At 38.1% G+C, this 25,071-nt stretch overlaps 1 protein-coding gene across 3 annotated transcripts in view; it reads left to right on the top strand.

The window, feature by feature from the left end:
• moxd1 (monooxygenase, DBH-like 1) overlaps positions 1-25,071 on the top strand; it is an 88,311-nt gene that overhangs the window by 21,713 nt on the left and 41,527 nt on the right. Inside the window, exons 3-6 of one of the 3 annotated variants that reach the window (XM_043683260.1) lie at positions 899-1,066; positions 1,217-1,300; positions 23,157-23,336; positions 24,540-24,642. In XM_043683260.1, coding sequence (XP_043539195.1) covers positions 899-1,066; positions 1,217-1,300; positions 23,157-23,336; positions 24,540-24,642 — 535 coding nt within the window. The remainder of the gene's footprint in view (positions 1-898; positions 1,067-1,216; positions 1,301-23,156; positions 23,337-24,539; positions 24,643-25,071) is intronic. The other 2 variants (XM_043683269.1, XM_043683278.1) reach the window with 2 other exon arrangements.

The following is a 25,071-nucleotide window of genomic DNA, read 5'->3' as shown; positions in this document are numbered from 1 at the left end:
AAATTCTTGCAGGTGCATCATGAATAGCAATTTTCTTTCTAATTGATGAATACAATCTTGGTACAAGTGATAGGCAAATTGCTCTGAAAAATTATTTTAATTGGTGATCATTAAAATCAACAAAAAATTTGATTGGAAAATGTAGCCTATAAGTCATCTGGTCAAAGTAATTACCCTTTGGTTTCTCAAAGTATATCATGAAAAATAACTTAAGATTTTAAATCATTCTCTGGTTTATGATATAAAGTGGTGTTGGTCTCGACTAATCTTTACAATATGTGAGAGAATTTAAAGGATGCAAGTTTTTTTTTAAAGCATTCTGATAAATACAGTAAATGACAATGGTGAATGTTAACATTCTGTTAACAAAATGAAGTTTTTGCTGGTTAATGTTTGTAAATTTAGATCTTGTGTTTGTAATTTATTTGCCGAACTAGTCATAACAGTCTGGATTTACCCTATCTGTATTGTCTGGAATAAGATATACTCAATTCGTTTTACTAATCCTTTCATAAAACAAATCTTAAATTTCTTTTGTCTGCTTTTGTAACTTGTATATTTGCAGTCATGTTACATTTTTTTCTCCCGCTACCCTTTCCCATGCTAGTGCAATAACTAATTACAAACAAGCTATGATGTTTTAGTAACACTATGCATAGATCAAATTTTTTTAGACGATTTCCACACAAAATAAACCCTCCATGCCATTGTTTTTGGCCTTGTAGTTTCACATTTCACTTGCTTAAACAGTCTTGGCATATTTTTCCTCTGATGTAATATTAGATATTTTTAAAGAAGTCAGTGAATAGCAAACAATTTGTTTCAAGTACTTATAATCACAAATTCAACTTATTATTTAACAGTTTAACATTTTACTTTATTCATTCCTTGTGATCAGGATAACACTGTTAGGGTGATTTGGGCATATCATCCTAAAGATGTGCAGCATGATCATCCACAATATCATTCATCAAACCGTGGGAGGAAAAGTCTTCACTTACTGAACCCTGTGGTGGACACTTCTATTGCTAGTGATGTGCTTGTATTTGAAATAAGACATTATAACGTGAGTATAGCTGCTGGTCTCAGATTACATTCCTAGGAAGAATACACATCAATATTATGAATTGTTTTTTTCTTTCTTCTGTTGTCAAAAAGACACTTTTAAACAAGAAAATATATATTTTTCAACTTTTGGACTTATTGTTCAAGACAGGTCACCATACCTAAAAAGGATACCACCTACTGGTGTCAAATCTTTAAACTGCCAGACCTGACCAAAAAGCATCATGTGATAAGGGTAAGCAATACAACTTGTAATTTAATAGAAATGTTTAGTTTTAATATCTGCAAATAAGTTGCTATTTAGATATTGTGCGTATTGTTGGAGTACAAGGAATTGTGGATGAATCTGAGAGTATTATTTCGATCTGAGTTCCTATTTTCTTTAGTTTTGTTAGCACTTGTCCCTATTCCACAAAGTTTTGAGAATGAAGGGCTTGCACTGAATTGTTTGGGAAGATTTCAAATAGTGCTTGGGCTTGGAGTGTAGTTTTCTGAAGAACTGACTTGTCAGCAGAAGATAACCAAATTAAAGTTAGATTATACTTACGAACCAAATGTTGATTATGCTGAATTTAGGTCAATCAGATACAATCACATTACACAGAATATGTTTGATCTTGAAGGCATTTCCTATGTTCGCCTTTGAAAGAATATAGCTGAGGTCTATGTGTTAGTTTTTTTTAAAGTACAAATACTTCAAAAAGAAATTCAACTAGGGCTGTTTATAAAGACAATTTTGGTATGTAAACCATCCCACAAAAATGGAAATTGGACATCAATTATTCCTAAAAAGCTTGAAGGTATCTCGATGTTAGATTATTATTGCAGCTTTTGGCTAACTGTTTAAAAACAAAAGATCCTGGAAATGAGTAATAAGCTTTCACTATGAGGACATGACTTTTCTTAAACATACTGACAATGGTTTCAGTTCTTATTGTGGAACAAGGAAGCCATAAAAAGGCTTAAAATCACTTAATATTATGACATATTAAGTGGAGTATGGAATTTTTCCTATAGAAGCTAAAGTCCTCTAGTCCCATGACTAGCCACGCACCAAATGCTGGACATGGGGGCAGAAATCAGAAAAGGCCAAGTGTTTAAAACTTATTAAGGTTATGCTAACAAGTATTTTCCAAGTGAGTCACAGTGGCAAAGGTAAAGACTTGAAATGCTGGAATGTAAGAGCTTCACTAAACCTCGAAGTTTCAATTAAACTCCTTGGTGAGAGTAAGACAGTAGGAAAATGAGAGGGAAATCCACATGATATTGATGGAGGAAAGCCTTGGGCAATCTGAACTCCCAGGCTTTATCATTTTGGAGGTCAGGTACTCTCCCAAATTTGGTGTGATTTTGATTTGATTGTGGACAGGAGCAGATTATCAAGCAGTATGTCCATCCTAGCAGGGAACTGAGTAAACAGTCTGTGAGGATGCTGGAGCTTTAAGAGGTGTATTTTGTCCTGCTTTATTTTAAGAGGGAATTTGAAAGAGAGATGCCAATCAATCTGTGCTAATGTAAATAAGCTTTAGGCCTTGGGTTTTTTAAAAAGTTGGAGAGGGTGGTACGTGGATGGAATGAGCTGCCAGAGGAAGTGGTGGAGGCTGGTACAATTGCAACATTTAAGAGGCATTTGGATGGGTATATGAATAGGAAGGGTTTGGAGGGATATGGGCCGGGTGCTGGCAGGTGGGACGAGATTGGGTTGGGATATCTGATCAGCATGGACGGGTTGGACCATCTCTATGACTCTATAATAGAAGCAGCCTGGATGGGTGTCACCAACACTCAGATCAGGATTTCTAGTTTTTTTAGTTTCTTAGGTTTGGCTTTCAGCAGTAGCTGCTAGAGTTTTGAAGAAGTGGAAGCCAAACTTTCCCCTGTCTTGGTTACAGCTGAAAGGGGTTTCTCTTCCTATTACAGAAATTGTGAGACAATTTGTTTTCTGAATTTGCCTTTTTACCAAGATGTGTTTATGGGATGTTATTATATTGGAACAGTTATTTAGTAATAATTACTGTATCTATTATTCTGTTAAGTTTTCCAATAGAGATTCTAAAAAAATAGTTATTCAAAGTTTGTTCTTTTGTTGTATTTTAATTACAGTGTTTGAATAAATTGTGATTTGTTTAACATTTAACCAGTTGCATTGCATCTGGAACACAGCACTTTATATTTGCCTTTAAAATAAGAAAAAATTAGGTTCTAGACTACCACCTTAAAATATTTTGAGAGGTTCTGCTCTGTCCATAACAAGTCTCAATGAGCTGAATTTTGACAAAAATTGACGAAGTCCAATTTTGGGGAACTTTATGGAGAGTTTCTCTCCATAAACTCCAGTGAGTTATCTGAGGTACTTCTTCCCTGCTCAGCTCATTATGCATTCACCAAGCTCCTGTGGTACCATGCTTGAGTTATTGTGCACTTAGCAGTGATAGAAGCATACAATGAGAAGCTAACATTGAGAAATCTTCATGGTTTTTAGGAATAACTTGTGTCCAATGTCCCTTTTTGTGGAATGGTTTGGGTGCCAAAACCCCTTTACATTACAACCCTGGTTGATGTACTTTTTGAAGTATTTGTAGTTTTAAAAAAAAACGAATGCATAGACCTCAACTATCTTCTTTCAAAGACCAATATAGGAAATGGCTTCAAGATCAAACATATATTCTACGTAATGGGTTTCTCTCATTGACCCAATCTAGGCTTCCTGCCTCTGGTGCCATATTTAAATTCTTAATGTTGCTAGCCACAAATAATCCTTCACAGTACAAGTAGTGCAAGGGAAAATAATAAAGCAAAGCTTCTGAGGGCACAGGTGACATCTTACAGGAAATAAAACATAAATCTATTGTTATTTTACATTATTACCTGCATAATTGACTGTCGAGGTAAATATCACTGCAAGAAGCAAGCTGCAGATATTACCTGTTCTTTGTGCTACACCATGTTAGAAACCTCCTCTTGGAAGACAGCTGTTACCCTTACAGCTCTTCAGAATCCATTACATGCCCCTCTTTGCCTTCTCCAGTTGTACAGAGCAGAGCACACTAGGATTAGTCACGCTAGGTTCAATTCCACCCATGGCTGACTGTTTGCATGTCTTCCTTGTGTCTGCATGGGTTTCCTCCTGGAGCTCTGGTTTCCTCCCACAGTACAAAGATGTGCAGGTTAGGTGGAATGTTCATGCTAAATTGCCCATAGTGTCCAGGGATGTGCAGGCTAGGTAATCCATGAGAAATGCAGGAGTAGGGCGGTGGGGATTGGGGATCAGAATGGTATATTCTTCGGAGTAGAATAGTGAGGACTGCAGATGCTGTAAACCAGAGTTTAGATCAGAGTGGTGCTGGAAAAGCACAACAGATCAGGCAGCATCCGAGGAGCAGGAAAATCGACATTTCGGGCAAAAGCCCTTCATCAGGAATAGAGGCAGGAAGCCTCCAGGGTGGAGAGATAAATGAGGGTGTGGTGGGGTGGGGCTGGGGAGAAGGTAGCAAAGAGTACAATAGATGAATGGAGGTGGAGATGGAGGTGATAGGTCAGAGAGGAGGGTGGAGGAAGGTAGCAAAGATGGTTTGCATGCCAAAATTGTCTTTATATACAGCCCTAGTTGAATTTCATTTTGAAGTATTTGTACTTTTAAAAAATCTAATACATGCAACTTCAAACCAGAGACAAGAGTCCTATCATTGAGGAAGACTGACACATGAAACAGAAAACCTTGGGGCTCTCTTGACTCCTCAATACGTACCACTGTGGCCAGAATCTTCCAAACACCTGAACAAACTGATTTGACCAGTCAATATGCAGATTAGTATCACCTATGACAATTGTAGAGCTCTTCTTGAACATCTCCATTATTTCCTGATTTATACTTTGTCCTATAATGAGGCAATTCTTTGTGCACCAGTAGACATCTTCCATCCATCAATGATCTTTTTGTTCCTTTCTATTCCTTATTTCCACGCAGATTAATTCACATTCCGATCTATTGTACCTCGGTCACTGCTCACCTCCACACTCATCCCTTCTCTCATTAACAATGCTATCCATCCAACTTCTTCTTTTGTAATGTTGAATATCTTTGAACAATGAGTTCCCAGTCCTGGTCACACTGCTATCAAGTAATCACTATCAAGTCATTTGTTTTTATTTGTGCTGTCAACTCATTTGTTTTGTTTCAGTAACTACATACATTCAGGTAAAGAGCCTCAAGCTCAGACATTTTACCATTATCGTTTATTATTGTTCTAATTTCAGCTGCATTCTTCTGCTTACATTTTCTGCCCCTACCTATCACAATTTGATTATAATTTGCCTCTTTACTATCTTGCATCTCCAGTGTTTCATTTGTTCGTAATTTTGCAAACTTCTCTTCAAATGAACTGCACAACTACCCATACATATACCTAACTACAGCCCTACATGTATGATTCCCTAGGACCATGATCTCGGCCTGGTTCAAATGAAGCCCATTCTAATCGAACAGCTCTCTCTCTCTGGAACTGGAGCCAGCAGCCCATGAATTGGAATCTATTTCATGCACACTGAAAGAAACATAGAAAATATGTAGGAGCAGGTCATTTGGCCTTAGATCTTGCTCCACCATTCAATATCATTGTGGTTGGTAATCCAACTCAGTACCCATTGCCTTTACATTCCCTTTTATCACTTTAGCCCTAAGAACTACATATGACTCTTTCTTAAAAACACTCAATGTTTTGGTCGCAACCACTTTCCTTAGCAGAAAATTCCACAAGCTCACCATTCTATGGGTGAAGAAATTTCTCTCATCTCAATCCTAAATAGCCTTTCCTGTTTTGTCAGACTGTGACCCTTGGTTCAAATCTCCTGGACACTGGGAACATTCATGTGTGTTTGAATGTTCCCCATTATAAACCCCTGTTTCTGACTGTAAGGGACCCATATTTGTTTTCTAATAGCTTTCTCTTCACATTCCTGTAAAAGCTTTTCCGTTTGTTTTGAATGTTCCCTTAAAGCTTCGTCTTGTGCTCTGATTTCCCCCTCTTAAAGCATTATTTTTCTCCCTTTGCTGGAATCTAAACTGTTCCCCCCAATCCTCAAGTCTACTGCTTTTATTTTTGACCAACTTTATACCTCGCCCTTGGATTTGATACTGTCCCTAATTTCCCTTGTCACCCATGTTTCCATTTTATTTTTATGCAAGACTGGAACTAATAACCTTTGTGATTCATTCATGCGTACCCTAAATGTTTGCCATTTCTTATTTAGTTTTTTAAAAAGTACAAATATTTCAAAAAGAACTTCAGCCAGGGTTGTAAAGAGGTTTTGGCATCCAAATCATTCCACACAAAGGGACATTGGACACAAATTATTCCTAAAAAAACAAGCATCAAGGTACTCTCAATGTTAGATTGTTAGTAGACCAGTCCTTGGATCTCAATTATTTACTATCTACACTTAAGACCTGAAGAGGGGAAAACAGTGTATTATAGCCACAGTTGGCAGGATGCAAACAACAGGTAGGAGGGCACATTTTGATGTGGACAAACTATTTATATCCTCTTGGAGATTCCACAATGACTGGGCAAAAACTTGGTAGATGGAGTTTAATGCAAGAAAGTGTAAGTTCATGTACTTTGGGAGGAAAAATCAAATGAAAGACCATTATTTAAATGGAGAGTGACTACAAGAAAATGAGGTGTGGAAGGATCTAGGTGTTCCTGTATATGAAACACAAAAGGTTAGCATGCATGTGCAGCAAGTAATTAAGAAGGCAAATTGAATTTGGCCTTTATTGGTAAGGGTTCAATAACATTGGGACAACTTGTTCCAAATATACAGTGTATTGGTAACGCCCCACCTGTAGTACTGGGTCACCATATTTAAAAAGGATTATTGGAATTGGGGGCAGTTTAAAAGAGATTCACTTAGACTGATTCCTGGCCTGGTGGGGTTGACTGACTGAGAATAGCTAAACAGGTTAAGCCATTATTAAGAGTTAAGGAGAACAGGGTAATCTTTTTGAAACACATAAGATTGAGAGGACTTGACAGGGTAGATGTTAAAAATTTGTTTCCGCTGGTGGGGAAGTCTCAAACCAGGGCAAGTTAGTGAATAAGAAGACACTCATTTAAAGCTGTGGTGTAAAGGAATTTCTTCTTTCAGAGAATAGTGAATGTCTGGAATTCTCTACTTCAGGGTTTTGGAGGGTAGACCATTGAAAGTATTTGAAAATGAGATAGGTAGAATTTTTTTGAAATATCAAGGAGTTAATGGCAATGAGGATCTGTCATGAAAGAAAAGTTGAGGCCTGGGACAAATCAGCCATGTTCTTCCAGAATGGTGGGAGCAGGTTTGAGAGACTGAATGGCCGACTCCTGCTCCTATTTCTTAGGATGCAGAGAAGATACAAGAAGCCCAGACTTTATCATCTTCAATGCCATTTATCCTGGACAAATTAGATATCTTGCTGCCACAGATTGAGAATGTCCCAGTACATTAGCACAGACCTGTGTCATCTGTTGGAGCAACATTTGTGAGCTGAAGGAGTGATTGGCCATCCTATACCAGACAGGGTGACAGCTGTGCTAAACTTTTATGCAACTGACTGCTTCCAAAGGAGGAGTAGGGACTTGAGTGGGTTGTCATAGTCCTCAATCAACATTTGGATTGAGACTATTACCAATTCAGTTCGTACCAGACCACATCACTTCATCTTGTTTCTCTAAGGTGACTCATTATTGCAGCCCAGCAGTATGTTTTGCCAACCTAGCACCCAGTATCTGGGGAAGAAAGCTAATAGCCTGTGCATACTTCACCCTGAAGACATCATATCAGCTGACTTCATCAACAGAAAAGGATGTACAGGACATCTGCGATCATTGGCACCATATCTTTGAGATCTGTGCCAAAAACCCTGGGTGCTAATATGATGTTAAGTCCTTCAGCATTCTCAGGTTCTTGCTTAATTTTGATGGCTGCGTGTCTTACAAGAATGGCTGCTGGGAAACATGGGCTATGGCAATACAATCCACACAGAGTGTGCTCCATACTCATGAAATCATAGAATCCCTACAGTGTGGAAGCAGGCCATCCACTGCTATGAATCCACACTGACACTCCGAAGAATAGTTTAGATCAAAGTGGTGCTGGAAAAGCACAGCAGATCAGGCAGCATCCGAGGAGCAGAAAAATCGAACTTTCGGGCAAAAGCCCTTCAGCAGGAATAGAGGCAGGAAGCCTCCAGGGTGGAGAGATGGAACTGGGGTAAGATGGGGAGAGGGGAAATGAGGAAACTGGTGAAGTCCACATTGATGCCCTGGGGTTGAAGTGTTCTGAGGCGGAAGAGGAGGTGTTTTCCCTCCAGGCGTCGGGTGGTGAGGGAGCGGCGGTGGAGGAGGCCCAGGCTGCATGTCCTCGGCAGAGTGGGAGGGGGAGTTGAAATGTTGGGCCACAGGGCGGTGGGGTTGATTGGTGCGAGTGTCCCGGAGATGTTCCCTAAAGCGCTCTGCTAGGAGGTGTCCAGTCTCCCCAATGTAGAGGAGACCGCATCGGGAGCAACAGATACAATAAATGACATTGGTGGATGTGCAGATGAAACTTTGATGGATGTGGAAGGCTCCTTTGGGGCCTTGGATGGTGGTGAGGGAGGAGGTGTGGAACGCAGGTTTTGCAATTCCTGCAGTGGCAGGGGAGGGTGCCAGGATGGGAGGATGGTTTGTTGGGGAGCGTGTTCAGTCTAGGCCAGCATTCCAGTACTGAGTAGTGAGGGAGTGCTGCCTTGTCAGAAATGCCATCATTTGTATGAGATGTTAAATTGAGGCCTTGCTTGCCCTTTCATTGGATCTTCCCTATCGACATGAAACTATATCAAAGAAGATCAGGGTACTATCCTGACCAATATTAAATCCTTGATCCTTGTCTTGTCATTATTTAGTCAGTCTGGGCAGATTGGATACCAAATTTCTTATTTTTCAACAATAATTACAGTTCATAAAATTTGTTCTCAAGGACTTTAGTATTTCCATTTCTTTTGTGTTTTCCAATTTGTCTGAATTTGGGGCAGCACAGTGGCTCAGTGGTTAGCACTGCTGCCTCACAGTGCCAGGGACCCGGGTTCAGTTCCAGCCTTGGGCAACTGTCTGTGTGGAGTTTGCACATTCTCCCCGTGTCTGCGTGGGTTTCCTCCCGGGTGCTCCATTTTCCTCCCACAGTCCAAAGATGTGTAGGTTAGGTGAATTGGTCATGCTAAATTGCCCATAGAGTAAGGTGCATTAGTCAGAGGGAATGTGTCTGGGTGGGTTACTCTTTGGAGGGTCGTTGTGGACTAGTTGGGCCGACGGGCCTATTTCCACACTGTAGGGAATCTAATCTGAAAGATCACCAGAATTTTATTCCTATATATGAATAAGGGCCTCACTTGCCTTGACTGTGTGTTTTTGCTCTATCGTAAAAGACAGAACTAAAATAGTGGCTGGCCACAATGCAGTGGGAAATTTTCAAATGCTATGGTGGCTGGGAATGTGACGTTCAAGTGAAATATTTAAAAATGGTTTAAAAAAAGGACTTTCCTTGATGTGTTTCCAGTGATTTGTTCTATCTATATTACAAATTTGATATGAGCTGGACAGAGAGATGTACAACAAATCAGAACCAAAAGCAGTTGCTTCTTTGTCTTCATAAAGATGGTATCTCCCTCTGTCTGGTGATTGTGATACCCTTTTCTAAATTTTATTTTATTTTTGATTGCATCTTTTATGATTTTATTTTATCTTTACATTTTCGCTTTTCACTGTCTGCCAATTCAAGGACGATTCTTTTGGAATTCCTATTGCTCTCAGTGAATTAGAAGACAAGAAGGAGTTCTAAAAGCATGATCAGAATTGCCCTTGAGCTATGTCCTTATATCCCACTAGAGCTTGTATGTATTTGGACAGATCTTTTCCATTCACCCTTAATTCGGGATGCCTTTCTTCTGATTTGGAATGGGCACTTGAATTGTAATCTTGTGGTCTCCCCTTCATATCCCTTCTTAAACATACTATTTCTCTCCCTGAAACTCCTTACTGAATCTCCCTTCTTTTTGACAGCAACTTTACTGTAGTACTGTTTGAAATTTCCTATCCTAATCACTTCGTTTCAAGAGCTCTCCATCAAGCAAAGCTCTAAAAAACCCAGCTGTTTGGTTTAGGTTTGTGTAGTCTTGTTGTCCTAGGTTCCATTTCTATGACTTCCTTTTGTAGGTACTTTGTAAGATCCCTTTGCTTTAACTAACTAACCAGTGTATAATTGCCAGTCATCTTAGGAATCTGTTTCAGACTTCAATGTGCTGTCCATTTAATCATATGATAATACTGTAATAGCAATGCCATGTTTTTAAAATATGATCAGGTTTTCCAGAAAAGTACACCTTCATTCCTTCAATGTTTAAGAAAAATGCACCTACAAAGATAGTAGATGGGAAAATAGTAAGAAGCAACAAGAGTGGTCCAAGGTATTCGATATTTGTCAGTAAGTCAATGAAAGATTAAAACTGTGATACTCACCAGTTAAATTGAGTAAAGTGCAGGAGTACATAACATGAATATTACTGAAAAGTGAGACATTTTATTTCTTGTGCTCAAACAAACATGAGTGCCAAATTTCAAAAGATCACAACAATTCTTTTTCTGCAGGGGCTGTGACAATGTATTTCATGTTTTAGTATGTAGGTATGTGTTAAGTTTCATAAAAGCAAATGAAACACATGGAAGTCAGTTATACTTGAAAGGGATCATGTTGCTTTAAGAAGATAGCAACTAGAGAATTAGATTAAAAATAGTAGGGGGACTTACTGAGCTAGAAACTTGGCATTTACATGGTTAAGAATAATGACAGTCGAGAGAAATGATTTGTTTTGGGAGTAAATGCTAAATTAGTTAAAAGCATTTAGTGACCACTGAAAGGCTCTTAAATCCAATGATTCATAATTTCAAAGATGAAATTGTAAATGAGAGATTCTTAACCTAAACATTCGGTTAAAGATGACACCAGACAGACTATGTTGTCGTTGGAAGATACCCCCCACATCATGGAGTTGGGTGGAGTTTAAGAAGGTTTGAAGGCTTCAAGCTCTTTGTGTTTGCTGAACAAAATTGATTGCAGTTAAAGCTGGGAGAGTGTTGTATGTAGTACAAATGTTGCTGTTAACATTCTTTAGGCAGTTAGGACGGGAGAAATCCCTGGGAGCCATTGATAATTCAGAGGCTGAGGCTGGTATGAAAAAAACCCACACAGTATTTTCTTGTTGCTGTTTGAGAAATATTGGAGAGGAAGTCCAAGGATAATGTCAGCTTGGTGAATTTCGCTGTTTGCTAACAAGCTAGAAATGTGTAAATGCAATGATGCTGGGGTGCAGGCTTTGAACTACCGTAGTGTGAGCAGCCATTGAGGTAGACTGTAGTAGAATTAGCTTCTGAGAGAATTCCAAAGATAGATCTTTGAGAGTGAAGAATTGAAACCCCTTGTAAAGGAGACATGGTTTCAAAGAGATTTGGTGACCAATACATCAGTAACATCTCAAGAGGTCGCTGAGAAATCTATGGGAATGGGGTTTGACTACATTTACAAATTGATATGCTCTGTAGCGCTCGAGCATAGATGCTATTTTCAATATTTACCTCCTTGGTTAATTCTTGATGTTATATTTATATCTACATGTTACAAATAGTTTTACTGTTCTGACTTTGCATCGTAATGTTTATTTCTATTGTCCACAACAGCAGAATCTTGTGGCTTTATTTTCTTAAAGTTTGAGATCCCAAATACTTGTCAATTCAAATGACAAACAAGAATCTGGTCCTAAGCCAGATGGATTTGACAGTCACATCAGGCATCACAACACAGAGGAAAATGGTACTGACAAAAGGAATATATAAACCCTGTACCTTTTCTGAATTACCCAGGAACTTAGAGTGTAGTTTCATTGCTTTCTCTGTGGAAATTCCTTGGCCAAACAAGTTGATTTGCCAGATGTTTCCTCACAAATGTTTTCTCTTGAATAGTAGTCCTCACTTAAAATTGTTGCATTCCTGAAAGTTATAAATGAAATGATTTTAAACACATCAGATTTCCAATCAAAACTGATGTACAGCTATACAGGTAATTCTGCTGTAATGTGGTAGTTGCATTCCAATGCAACACTGTGTAATAGAAAATTGCACAATATAAATAATGGGGCCTATGGCAAAAATTGTGTTGGAGCGAACTACCGAAAATATCAGTAAAAATCAAAACAAAAATAGCAGTTGGCCTAATGCAAATGATAGCACAGGCTAAATAAATCTTTAAATCATATATTTTAATGAAATGGTACAGTAAATTTAACACTTTAACAATAACATAACTGACTATAGCACTGTACATTTCATGAGTCTCTTCACCAGAAAGTGCGCGAGCTGACTGACCACGTGATGCTGATGCGGAAGTCCAGTCCTCCTCAGGATTCTCCCCCATGGTTTGAAATAAAGTTCCTTCTGAAGGTAGACCACAATTCCCAGTTTCAAGCTAAGTTTCAAGGCTTGTGGACCTGATTGCATTCCTGTTTTAGCTGAACACATTGAATTTGCTTTTTGCAGACAGAGGATCCTGAGTCTGGGTTTTGCTGTTCAGCTGGTGACAGGGATGGAATCGTGTAACAGCGATTGGGAGTTTGCTTCATAAAAAAAGTTCGCAATTCACAAATTGCGTTAGAACCAAATCGCGTTTAATAAACGCTTGTTATAGGAGAACTATCTGTAGTTAGGTTCTATATAATCGTGTTTCATCAGAAAAAGAATTGAAGCACTATATCAAGTAACATCTGGATGGGTATATGAATAGGAAGGGTTTAGAGGATGCTGGCAGGTGGGGCTAGATTGGGTTGGAATATCTGGTCGGCATGGATGAGTTGAATTGAAGGGTCTGTTTCCATGCTGTATGATGCTGTGTAAGTTGACATGCAGTATTTTCACATTACAAAGTTGTTATATTAATAAATTAACTACCTTTAACAAAATAAAGTAAATTGAAAAATATGTATTAAAAGAAATGTTAACTTTTGTTTTTAACCTCCTGCTCTCTGCTCATCTTGCTCACCATCAATCCTGCTCAGTGAAACTCCAGCTTGACTCATATATCCTCTCTCTTTCTCTTACTATCTGATCATACTGGTTATTACAGACCCCTCAGTTCAGGTCAAAGACAATCTAAGGTCCAGATCCGATCCCCCATCAGAGTTCTGGAGTTATCGCAGTGTAGGTCCTCATGGCATAGATACGCCGAGCTGGGGCTGTTATAATCTATGTTCTTATTGCAGACATATCCCCAAAATCGAAGCACCACTAAGTGCCCTCATTTGAAGCAGGGTTCAGGAGAGGGAGGTGACAGCACCAGGGAGTGTGAGGTTCAATGAAAGGATGGTAGTGAGAGTGGCACAGATAACAATTGGAGGGTCAAAAGTAGAATAGTAGAATAGGGAGTGGTGCAAACCATTGAAAAGCAGTCATGTTCTGATGAGATTAAATAACATAATATTGAATTTCATGTTTCTAAACAAGATTACAGGCCTCTTGAAGTGAACAATGTTGAAATGAAACACTGCAAAATATTGCAGTGCTAAACAGGGACTTGCTGTTGTGTAACTTTATTGTGATTGTTTCAATTTGGCACTCATATGTTTATCCTGTTGAATGCAAGACAAAATGCGTTCACAACATGCCCCTCTTATCACCAATTTAAGTGCAGGGAATGATAAAATGCTTCTGGTTAATGTCTTCAAAAACATTTCCTAATTTGGTCAGATCTTTTGAAAATCTGTATGTTGTGAAATTGGGCAATATTAGACTAGAAATATTTGATGCATTCATAAGACATGCCTTCTGCTTTTCTGATGGAGTGTTGATCTAAATAGGCTTGTTATTTTTGGATCAAAAAATATCATCTAGATGTGTTAAGGATTTATATATCTCTGTTGGCAGCAGTAACTGAAGACTTGCAATATGTAGAGATTAGAAAGGAACTTTCAGAGATCTGTTTACAGGCTGCATGAACCACTTTGATTAAATGAAGACTTGATTATTAGTCATATCTTAAATTATAAGGTAGCTTTAGCATAGTAGAGATGTTTTGTACCAATTCATTAAAAATAACAGTGTGATCAATGATTATTCTGGAAAGGGCAAAATAAAAGGAAGGGTTCAGTGAAGAACTGGAATTTGATTTCTAAACAATAAAGTTGTATTCAAAACTCAATCTGTTTTCATTAGTGGCAGAAACGCTACAAGATGTGATCCAAGTCTTTAAAACTGTGCCAGATATGCGTAATTTAAGAAAAGACTGGCAGCTGACAGTTAAAACTACAGTTACGTGCCATTAGTAACTTGTATGTGACCACATAAAATTGGAATACAAGTCTCATATCTTGTTGCTGGTGGCAACTCATCTATCAGACCATTGAATGTTTCCATCATTAGATTTTTTCAAAACCTAGTGGGAGAACACAAAGGGTCTCAGTTTAGGATGTCTTGAGCTAGCGTATTGCACAGTCAGTGCTTGTTTTTTTGGGAAGTTTGTAAGAGGATAACAGATTAATCATAAAAGATCAACAACAGTGTGGTCTTTTACATAGCACTTGTCCACAAATCGTACTGCATAATCTTCATAATTCATCTTTTGTTTAAGGATGGTGATGTATATTCCATTCTATGATTTATGAGTCAGTCAGAAACAAAATCTCTAAAAACATTGTGTATGTTCAATTTTAATGAATGGTTTCTCAGTTTTTGGTAGAATTGTTATTCAAGGTGATGCCTTTGGAAATGATAATTTATATCATTTTATCAAATCATAACATAATTTGGAGAAGGATTGAATTCCTAGAGCTGGCATTAAAAATAAGTAATCTCATTATATATAAAACAAGAATACATAGTAATGTAGCTATTAATTAACTGAAAGAGGGAGCCTGCTAAACTTATTATTTTGGATGTTTGGTTTGACTGTGATTGATTTTAATAAAATTTTACCTTTTTACTGGATGGTTAAGCAAACTAAATGGAAAGAGGAAATAAATAACCTTTTAAACGTAAGAAAATTAGATGGACGGTCAAACTAGAATATGGGCATTTAAAGATGGATACTAAGTGTTGATTGCAAGTGATACCTGTATCCTGACAATGACTGACTAAAATGTAATTCTCCCAGTAAAAGCAAATCTCAGAATAAATTGGCTATGTTTTCTCTCTACCTCTGAATTGGATTTGAATTTCTAACCAGTGTATCAGTTATTTGGACAGTTTTCTTCTTCTCTCCTGTGTGCTTTTTGAATATAGCTGGAGGATTTATAATGCTCAGTCGAACAAAATGGTGCAATGCTGAACAGGGACATGCTGTATGGAACTTGTATTGTAATTGTTTGGATTTTAGCAACATTATGTTTGCCCTGACGAGAGCAAGATAGAATGAACAAACAGATGGGGTTTCAATGTAATATCTCATTCAAAAACTAGGTTGCTGGTTTCAATGTGACCCATGTGATTGTATGTTTCACCAGAAATGAATGCTATATTCCATCTCCCTCCCCTCCCATGACATCCACTATGCTAGGTTTTTACCATGCAGTGAGAACAGAAGACAACTCTATTTCTTTGCCAACATTCATAATACTACTCATAATAATAATTTTGTTATGTTCTCTGTTCTAGTGAGAGCAGCATCAGCTTTCTGAGTTCTGAAGAAGGGTCATTGGATTTGAAACACTAACTCTGGTTTCTCTCCACAGATTTTGCCAGAACTGCTATTTTTTTCAACAATTTCTGCTTTTGGATCAATTTTTTTTCATTCTCCTCCTCACTTTTTTGTTTTCATTTACCAAGTTCTACCCTTTCTTGGCATTCTTCTTGAGTTCACAAAACTGAACTCAGTACCCTTTAACTGTCGTCTTACTCGGGTTTTAGTTTGTAGACGGAATACTTAATCCCATAAACTCAGAATATATCAGTTTATTTTTGATCTGATCATTTATATATTTGAACCCCTAACTCCCTATATTTTCCTACATCACCATATTTTCTGTCTTTTAGTGTATGATTATTCATTTTGCTTTTCATTGCCAAACTGTGCCACTTTTAAATTAGTAAATTTGAATTCCCTTTATGTATTTCTTTGTGCAAATCTTAGCAATATCCCCTTACAGCTTCCTTGGTTATTTATACTATTTGTTCTGCCTCACATTTTAAAGTCATTTGTAGTTTTGATACCACTCCCTCCTGATCCATATCCAAGTCTTTGACATCCACAGTGAACAGAGGTGAGACACTGTAGTACATGTTCAAGCACTGAAAAATTATCTTTAACTCCTACTCTCTACTTCTTCCTTTACATTTTAAACATTTCAGTCTTACTTGTTGATATTAACATGACCATAAAAATGTCTGACTTCACCAAATAGCTCTCCAAAATCTCTCAATGCGCAAAAAGAATGTTTGAATAATTCCAGATGTTCCAAAAAGTAATGATTCTTTCATATTGTAAAACATTTTATCTTTGATATGTGGTCCATATGGAAAATTTGTATCGGTTGGATTGGTTTTGTTTACTTTCTTTTCACGCTTAGAACTCTTCAGTGAACCATGTAGTGAAAACCACTCCAAACCACTCTCTTATAACCACAGTTCTGCATCTACAGCAATCTTCAAAGTTAAATGCACTGTAGAAAGGGTCTTTTCATTGCTATAATTTACAGTCCTTGTGATTTTTACTTTTTTGTGCCCATTCTAGAATAACAATCTCTTTTTAAAGTTACATGTACTTTTAATGTAGCTAAGTATAATAAAAATATGCCATGAAAGAAAAATTTAACTCTAAATTTTCCACACAAACTCAGTTTTAAGAACGAATAAACATATATCTATGTGGACACAATTAATATGAAACATTATTGGAAACTTATTGTGGATCTTTTGAGTGCTAAATCGTAGGATGATAAATTAATTTCTTAAAAATAGTGGTCAAACATTTCGCACGAGTCTTTGATAATTACTAGGACAATATTGAAGGAAAATGTATATAATTTTGCATTATGACAAACTAATAATTATTAATGGACTAAAAGTTCCAATAATAGTACTTCCTTTCAGGCAACTGAGAATTAATGAACTCCTAAGATTGGTCTTTGTAGCTTCTAAATAAATCTAGATAGATCATGGGGCAGAATTTTACATTTGAAGTTAAAGAAAGGCGGTTCACATTTTTGCCGTGGCCTGGAAACGAGGCTTCTCTCCTCGTCATTTATGCAAATGAGATGTTGTGTCTGCTACTGACCGATGAAAGTACCTTCCACTTCCACAACCTCCTGGCTCCCAAGACTTTGCTGCCATATTTAAAGACCAGCTGGACATCACTTCATGCTGTTGTACTCATCTCTGAACTCCCACTACATGGTACAGAAATACTTACTCCCTGCTTTGCAGAGAAGATTTTTGTGATCTAAGTGGATGGGGTGATAGTCATAGAATCCCTACAGTGTGGAAACAGGCCTCCAAAAAGCAGGCCACCAAGAACCCCTCACACTCCTCTTCCCCCACCCTATCCCTATGACCCTGTATTTCCCAAGGTAAATCCACCTAGCCTGTACATCCCTGGACAGAGACAGCAGAATGCATCACTGCTTTCTCCACTGTTGAAAGGGATATCCAAGAGTGCAGAAGAAGAAAATATACTTTTGCGGTCTGTGAGGCTGTGATGTATAATACCATCCTAGTTCATATTCAAAGACCCATTAATCACACTAACTTTGCCACTGCATACCCATCTCAGTGAGTGTGATGGATTACAACCCCTAGCATCACGAAATTGTGACCACTGAAGGGCTCACACCCAACTCATTCAGATCAAGTAGTAACCCTCTTGGCCTCTGTGCTACCTACTCATCCTTACTATGTCTCCAACGTGCATGATAATGAATTACTCTTGTATCCACTGTCATCATATTCAATCCTTCCCTTTGTCTCGTTGCAAGATTAACTAACCCAACTACCAGTCCACAATATGCATGATGAGTGGGGTGGTTGGTGGCGGACATTAGGTTCCTCACTATGAGGTTGATCTGTGTAGACCAAGACTGCTTGTGAATTGACTGGGAGATAGCAATGTGCAACCACCATGGTCCTCTCTGATTACCATCAACATGAAATCATTTTTATTCTGCACAACTCTTATCCATCCTCTCTCTTATGCAAGCACCAGCAGCACTTGAGGAACCTCAATCAGTAAGAAGACACAACTTAAACTCCTCAGTGACAGTGCTATCTCAAAGGATGAAAAGGTAAATTCCACCAGCTCAGAGGTTTCCCTCTCCAGTAGGTACTCTATCCAGATTAGAATTCAAAACAGTCTGGTGAGCATGCCTCTGGAGGAATAAACAGAGGAGTGTTATAGACGCAGGTACCTGCTTAGTCTCAGCAATAAGTGTTTGTCTGAATCTGCAGGGGCAAGCATAGGGACATCAGGCACTTGGTAGTTTGCACCAAAAGATGAGGAATCATCAATATTTTGACTGCTGTGATGACTTGGTTTGTGAGCATTTGCCTATCTCTGTGGTAAAGGTGGCAGCCACCTTAAAGACTCCAGTCCAGCCAAACGCTGAGGGGCAGCAGGATACAGATTCAGACTACATAGCCATAGATATCAGCATCAGTGATAAGGCAATAGGATGAGGGGCTTTGACCTCATTCCAGGAGCCTTCCCTCTGGGTGGTGTGAACTGGGCATCCATAGAGAGCTAGAGAAACACACAGGCCCCTTCTGGTCAGGATGCAGCAGTGGTACTCAGTCCCTTCCAACTAGCCACTTCCTATGATCCCAAAGCCTGCAGCAGTTCAAGCCGAGGAGGGTGAACCTGCATCTCGGCAGGAGACTCTTAGTAGGCCTTGGAGTTTCAATTGTGTGTAGCCTCAGATGTCAGCGATCTTTCTGAAGCTTAATTTTGAAGATTGCAGCCAAGATATTGCATGTAAATATCAAGGATACTGAGGCTAACAACAATGTCCAGGGAATGTGCCAGGACCTATGTATGCAATTCCTACTGAGCAAGAATTCAGCATCACTGATCTCGCCACACATCTCAGTAGGGGAAGGTTCTTCCAATATTTCTGTGTTAAGGCTGAGAGGTATTGAGTGGGCAGCTCCCATATCCCTTCTCCGCTATAGCGCAATGGTCTGGAGAATACAGCTGCACAAAACACTACCTCTCATAAGTTGAACATTGCCTTGATATGCTTGAACAACTTCTATGGCAATGCTAAAGTCTGCATGCATTCGGAGGCATTGAAGGATACGTTTTAATGAAAGGGTTGATAGAAGCTTTCTTGGGATTGTTGCCAACTTGCTGGGGGCTAGACTATACATGACTCATTTCTCATATTCTCACGGGCAGTTTCAGATAACTTTAGCTCCCATGTGATGGTAGTACTCTGAATCATAGCTGCTTTTTCCCCAAACAGAGATGTGGGGCAAGATTGGTGTAGCTACTTTGTCATAAATATATTAGCCGCACATTCACACAGACATCATTACTTTATCTTTTATAGATAAATGTTAAGAACAACAAACCAATTGGTTAAAACATCCTGTGGTAAACAGGGATCTGCCTGCTAGATGAACGATTCAGACTTTGTCTTCACATCTGAAGCCAACTCTGTCATCTTGGAAATTATTGGCAATAAGGTGGCCTCTGGCCTCTTGAGTTCTGAATCTTGTTTTGACCCCTCATGGATGGCTGTTTTGATCATCAGCTTCAATTAATCCAGAAATGATCAATCTTGTTTTCACATTTTGTCCACATGCTGTCTCACTCTAATTTTCTCTTGCTTGCCGCATTCCCCAACTCTGCATCCCCACTAACGCCTCGCCAACCTTTGTAAAGGGCGGGACACCCTGTCTGGCCTATACTGCAATGCCCCACTAGAATCGTCTATGCTTTGAAGCCTCACCCTCAGGGAGCCTATTGTATATCCCATTATGCCTTGGTGAAAGCATGAACAGCACTGTACCTTAATTCTGGGTCCATATGTGCATTTCATATAGAATTTATGGGCTATGTCGGAGAGACTATCTCTATATCCCAGTTACAATCCCCATCTGAGCCAGGAAACTTGGGAAGAAGTAGGCACCTGTGAGGACTCCGGTATGTACAAGTCGGGTCAGCTCCCAGACCACCTGGCACTGAACTCCAAAATGTGGCTTTGATGGTCACAAATTATTCCACCTTGTAAGGGAATAGAATCCTGTACTGAACTGAAACATTGATGGTAATTGATAGGGCATTCTTAAAAGAACATTATCCATGTCAAAGCAGCCCAATTGATTGACATCACATCCACAAATATTCACTTCCTCCATGACCGATGCTCAGTTGCAGCCACCTACAAGATGCACTGCAGAAACTCACCAAAACTTCTTTTAAACACACAACCACTTCCATCTAGAAGAACAGAGGCAGTAGATAAATGGGAATATCAGTGAAGTTCCAGTGAATCTTTAGTGAAATTGAAGGCAATAAAGAGGTGTGCTCCTGTGAAAATGTCATCAGTGACATCCTCGGTGCATGTATGAGTCTAAGATCAGGAGATGCCACAGTATTCCCCAGTTCTTCCTGAAACATGCCCGTAGTGTAAAGATTAAAACCATTTGTAAACTTTGTAGCCAAGCAGCTGGAATTGATGCAAAAACAGAAATGCTGGAAAATCTCAGCAGGACTGGCAGTATCTGCAGAAAGGAATCAAAGTTAACATTTCAGGTCAAGTGACCCTTCTTCAGAAGTGATGATAGCTAGGAAAAGGATGGTTATTATACAGAGTAAACAATTGGTGGAGGTAGAGCACAAATAGAGAGAACAGTTGGACAGACAAAGAAATGGTTAAATGCTTCCCACCCCTACACACTAGACCATATCATTACTGTACACAGGCTGCTGCCACTAATTATCCCTATCAGCAGCTTTTCATTTCCTCTAACTGACCTTTAACTACCAATCCCCAAACCTCCATTTAACATCATGTACCTCATGTTCTTGCATATTTACTTTTCTATGTGAGGAATGACAGCTGAGATGTATTGTCTTCAATACTTGCTGTAGATTGTCATTGCCAAATAGGAACATCAGGTTCAGCTTTTAAGTTATTTTTATAGAAAGATATTTAAATTTGTATGAAAATGAGGCAATTAGTGGGCATAGTGTAAAGCTCAAACTGCATGACATCATAATTTTCTATCTGCAATCTTTTACAATTATTTACTTCCAGAAGAAGTGAAAATTGAAGGCAGTTAAGTAGCATTGCTTAATATGTGAAGGTGTGATTACTGCAAAGTGAAAGTTACAAACTTTGTCCCCATAGAAAACAAACAGCAAATTGTGTCTCTTATTTTTCACATAGCCCCAGTTATTTTGAGAAAGATGCAAATAATATTTGATATTTCTGATTTGTCTGGCTGCCAGAAATGCAGGGCTCTTTCTTAATGAAAAAAAGTAAGAGTGGAAATTTGATTATGACAGCCACTCCTTGGAAAATCTGACCTCTTCTGTGTTATGCGAGAAAAGTAAGCTAAGTTACAAAAGGGGCCTGTCTCCATGTCAGTACTTAAAGTCCAGTATAGAAGCATTGTATGCGTCAGCGTAATCCATCTTGCCAGAAGCCTGGAAGTCCTAGCTGTCCCTTGGCCACAAAGTAGATGGTTAAAGCCCTGAAGTCATAGTTTGAAGGTTTGCCAATGTCAAGTTGTCTGGCTAGAAGGTTGAAGAAGAGGGTGGCCTATGGAGGCAAATCTGCAGAAGTGGTACCCTGTAAAGAGATGCTGGATGGTCGCACAACCATACTGCGAGCTGCAATGGATGCTGACTAGACAAGTTACCAGTTACTACTTCCACGCATCCAGTTTTTGCACCATGGAGTCAAATTAGAATTGTGATGCTCATACGATGAGTTGATCTAATAATGAGTTGCAAATGCATGGAAATAAGCTTCTGGAACCTGATGCCTAAATTCTGAACATCACCATTTAAAACTCTGGCAATTTCTCAATGGTAAGAATTGATTTTTGGATACCCTCATTTAACACCCTGCTTGCCATCATTCTCTGCACCTCAAAAGGAAAAATTCTGTCACAGTACTTTTGCCAGTACAAAATTACAACATCACTGTGGAAGTGCTATGTATAATTCTATTTTAAATATCATTTAAACCTGAGACTGTGCTTTGCAGTCTATACACAGGCTTTTCTTAACAAAGTACTGATGAAAATCAATCACAATTAATTTCTAGTTCCAAAAAAAGTGTCTTTGGGTAGAAAAGGCACATTGTTTCTTCTCAGATGCTGAGTTTTTTTTTCTGGAGTTCTGTGTCATTTCATATTGCTGACATCTACAAGATTGTGTTTTTAGATAATGAATTTCTTACTGTTTGTTATGATTGGGAGCCTCAGAAAATGGTAAGTAAGGTGTCTGTTGGACAATATGCTGAAATTGCACCAGTTAACACTAACTCTGGTCATCATTCAAGCTTTTCACTCCAGCCTTCAAGGCCCTGAGTAGGCTTGTTTAAACTGAGTCCATATCTATACCCTCTACCATTGTAGTCTGGTGGAATGTTATCAGATTTGATCTTTCTCACATAACTGCAACATAAGGCGAACGAGTATTAATGTTGACTCCCCTCTTATAAACTGACTCAAACTTGAATGCTGCAAGAGCAAAAAGAAACCATAAAAACAACAGCTGTGCTGTGAATTAATAATGATGTGGAGGAGCCACTGTTGGACTGGGCTGGACAAAGTTAAAAATTACACAATACCAGGTTATTGTCCAACAGGTTTATTTGGAAGCACTAACTTTCGGAGCTCTGCCACCACCTGATGAAGGAGCAGGGCACCGAAAGATAGTGCTTCCAAATAAACCTGTTAGACGATAACCTGATATTGTGTGATTTTTGACTTTGTGAATTAGTTAGTTACCTAATGGAACACCCATGTTAAAAGGAGCTTGCTATTACATAAAATTAGACTACATACTCTCTCTCTCTCTCTTGCACTTATACACAGGTTGAACCAATTATTCAGAAAGGTCATGAACATTTGGTGCATCATATTCTCCTTTATCAATGTCACTCTATCCTGAATGATAGTATCCTCAGCATTGGACATGAATGTTACCATTCCAATATGCCAGATGACTTTTTTAACTGTGAAAGTATTATTTTAGCATGGGCAATTGGAGGAAAGGTAGGTCCTTACAACTGTGGTAAGCTCATTTATTTAATTCTAATTACAAATTCTTCAATTTAGCACAATTAGACTATACATTTTATTTAACATTCTCTCTCTGTACAGCTGCAGTGTCTTATGTGAGTGAATAATTAACATGTTTCTGGATATTAACATCATAAATACAGAAAAATTGTTTATTTTTACAACAACATATTATAATTTCATGAACATATAACTTTTTATTCTGCGAGTCTAGTGTTTCTTGGGTCATTTTTCAGTTGAACAAAGAAACAGCAGTATCTTTTCCTGTGTTTCTTTCCTGTCCTTGAACGATGTTGTCTCATTGAATCACTATGGTGATATCATTTTAGTTGCATACAAAAGTTTTTGTTATAAAACCTTATATACCTCTCATACTTCTAATGTATATTTAGTTACTAGGCATATACCACCGTTCAGTGTAAATTTGTATAATCTTTCTATCTCCTCGAACGCTAGAATTGTGGCATTGATTCATAAGACTTGCCACATCTTAGTGAAAGTTCCATCTTTGTGTTCAACAATTATGAATACCACTTTGACTTCATGAGATTCATTTTTAAGGATGTTTGGACACACAATGAGATTTCCTGAACTTCCCTTTCTTACAATCTAAAGAACACTTCATTATGATTTACATTTAGCCATGATATGCCATATTGGAGCTGATAATTATTAGTTGGACTTCCCTCTGTTAACACGGAGCAGTTATTTTTATTCTTTACACTGACAACTTTCATAAACATTCCAAGGAATTTTCACACTACTACAGTCCGTTACAGAACATTACAGCATGAACCGATTAAAAAGACACAATATAATTTATTTACTATCAGTTTTCATCTTATCGTTTTTACCATTGCACATGACTGTCAAAACATCCAAATGCAAATATGAGACTATAGGCTTGAATTGCGATATCTAAAACTTAATTTTTTCATTCTATTACTTAATTTTTTCATTCCATTATTTCCTTTCTTTACTTTTTTTCCATTTATGAGTTTTATAATATTGTAATTAAAATTATATTCCTGAAATAAGTTTTCCCAAATCATAATGCATATTTATAAGTATTTTGATATTCTGAACGCTGGGTTTAGAAACTACTTTTCAATTCGATTTTAAAATATATTACCAATGTGAATAATTTTACAATTGTTTTTCATATAATCATTGCAGGGATTTGCTTATCCATCTAATGTTGGACTTTCACTTGGAACATCAACTGATCCAGTTTATGTAATGATGGAGATACACTATGATAATGTTAATTCTCAGGAAGGTAGGAATGTTTCCACAATTACAGAATGTATGAAATATAGTTAATAATGCCAAGGTAGATATTATCAAGTTTCTAAATTTTTATATTTTTATTTTGCAATAAATAAACCATAATCATTTTACAAACTTTCGGACTTGGTGAAATGAATCTGCTTTAAGTTAAAGCAACTAAAGCAAAAATCCAACTATCGACATGACAAATTACTTCATTTTTCATACAGAGTCATAGAGATGTACTCAGAAACAGACCCTTCAGTCCAACTTCTCCATGCTGACCAGATATTTTAACCTAATCTAGTCCCATTTGCCAGCACTTGCCCCTTATCCCGCTAAACCCTTCCTATTCATATACCCATCCAGATGCCTTTTAAATGTTGTAATTGTACTAGCTTCCACCACATCCTCTGGCAGCTCATTCCACACACACACC

This window comes from Chiloscyllium plagiosum, chromosome 3 (assembly GCF_004010195.1).
Source record: "Chiloscyllium plagiosum isolate BGI_BamShark_2017 chromosome 3, ASM401019v2, whole genome shotgun sequence".
Classification (NCBI taxonomy): Eukaryota; Metazoa; Chordata; class Chondrichthyes; order Orectolobiformes; family Hemiscylliidae; genus Chiloscyllium; species Chiloscyllium plagiosum.
Note: the sequence above shows the minus strand (reverse complement) of the source record. Positions and strands in the feature narration are given on the sequence as shown.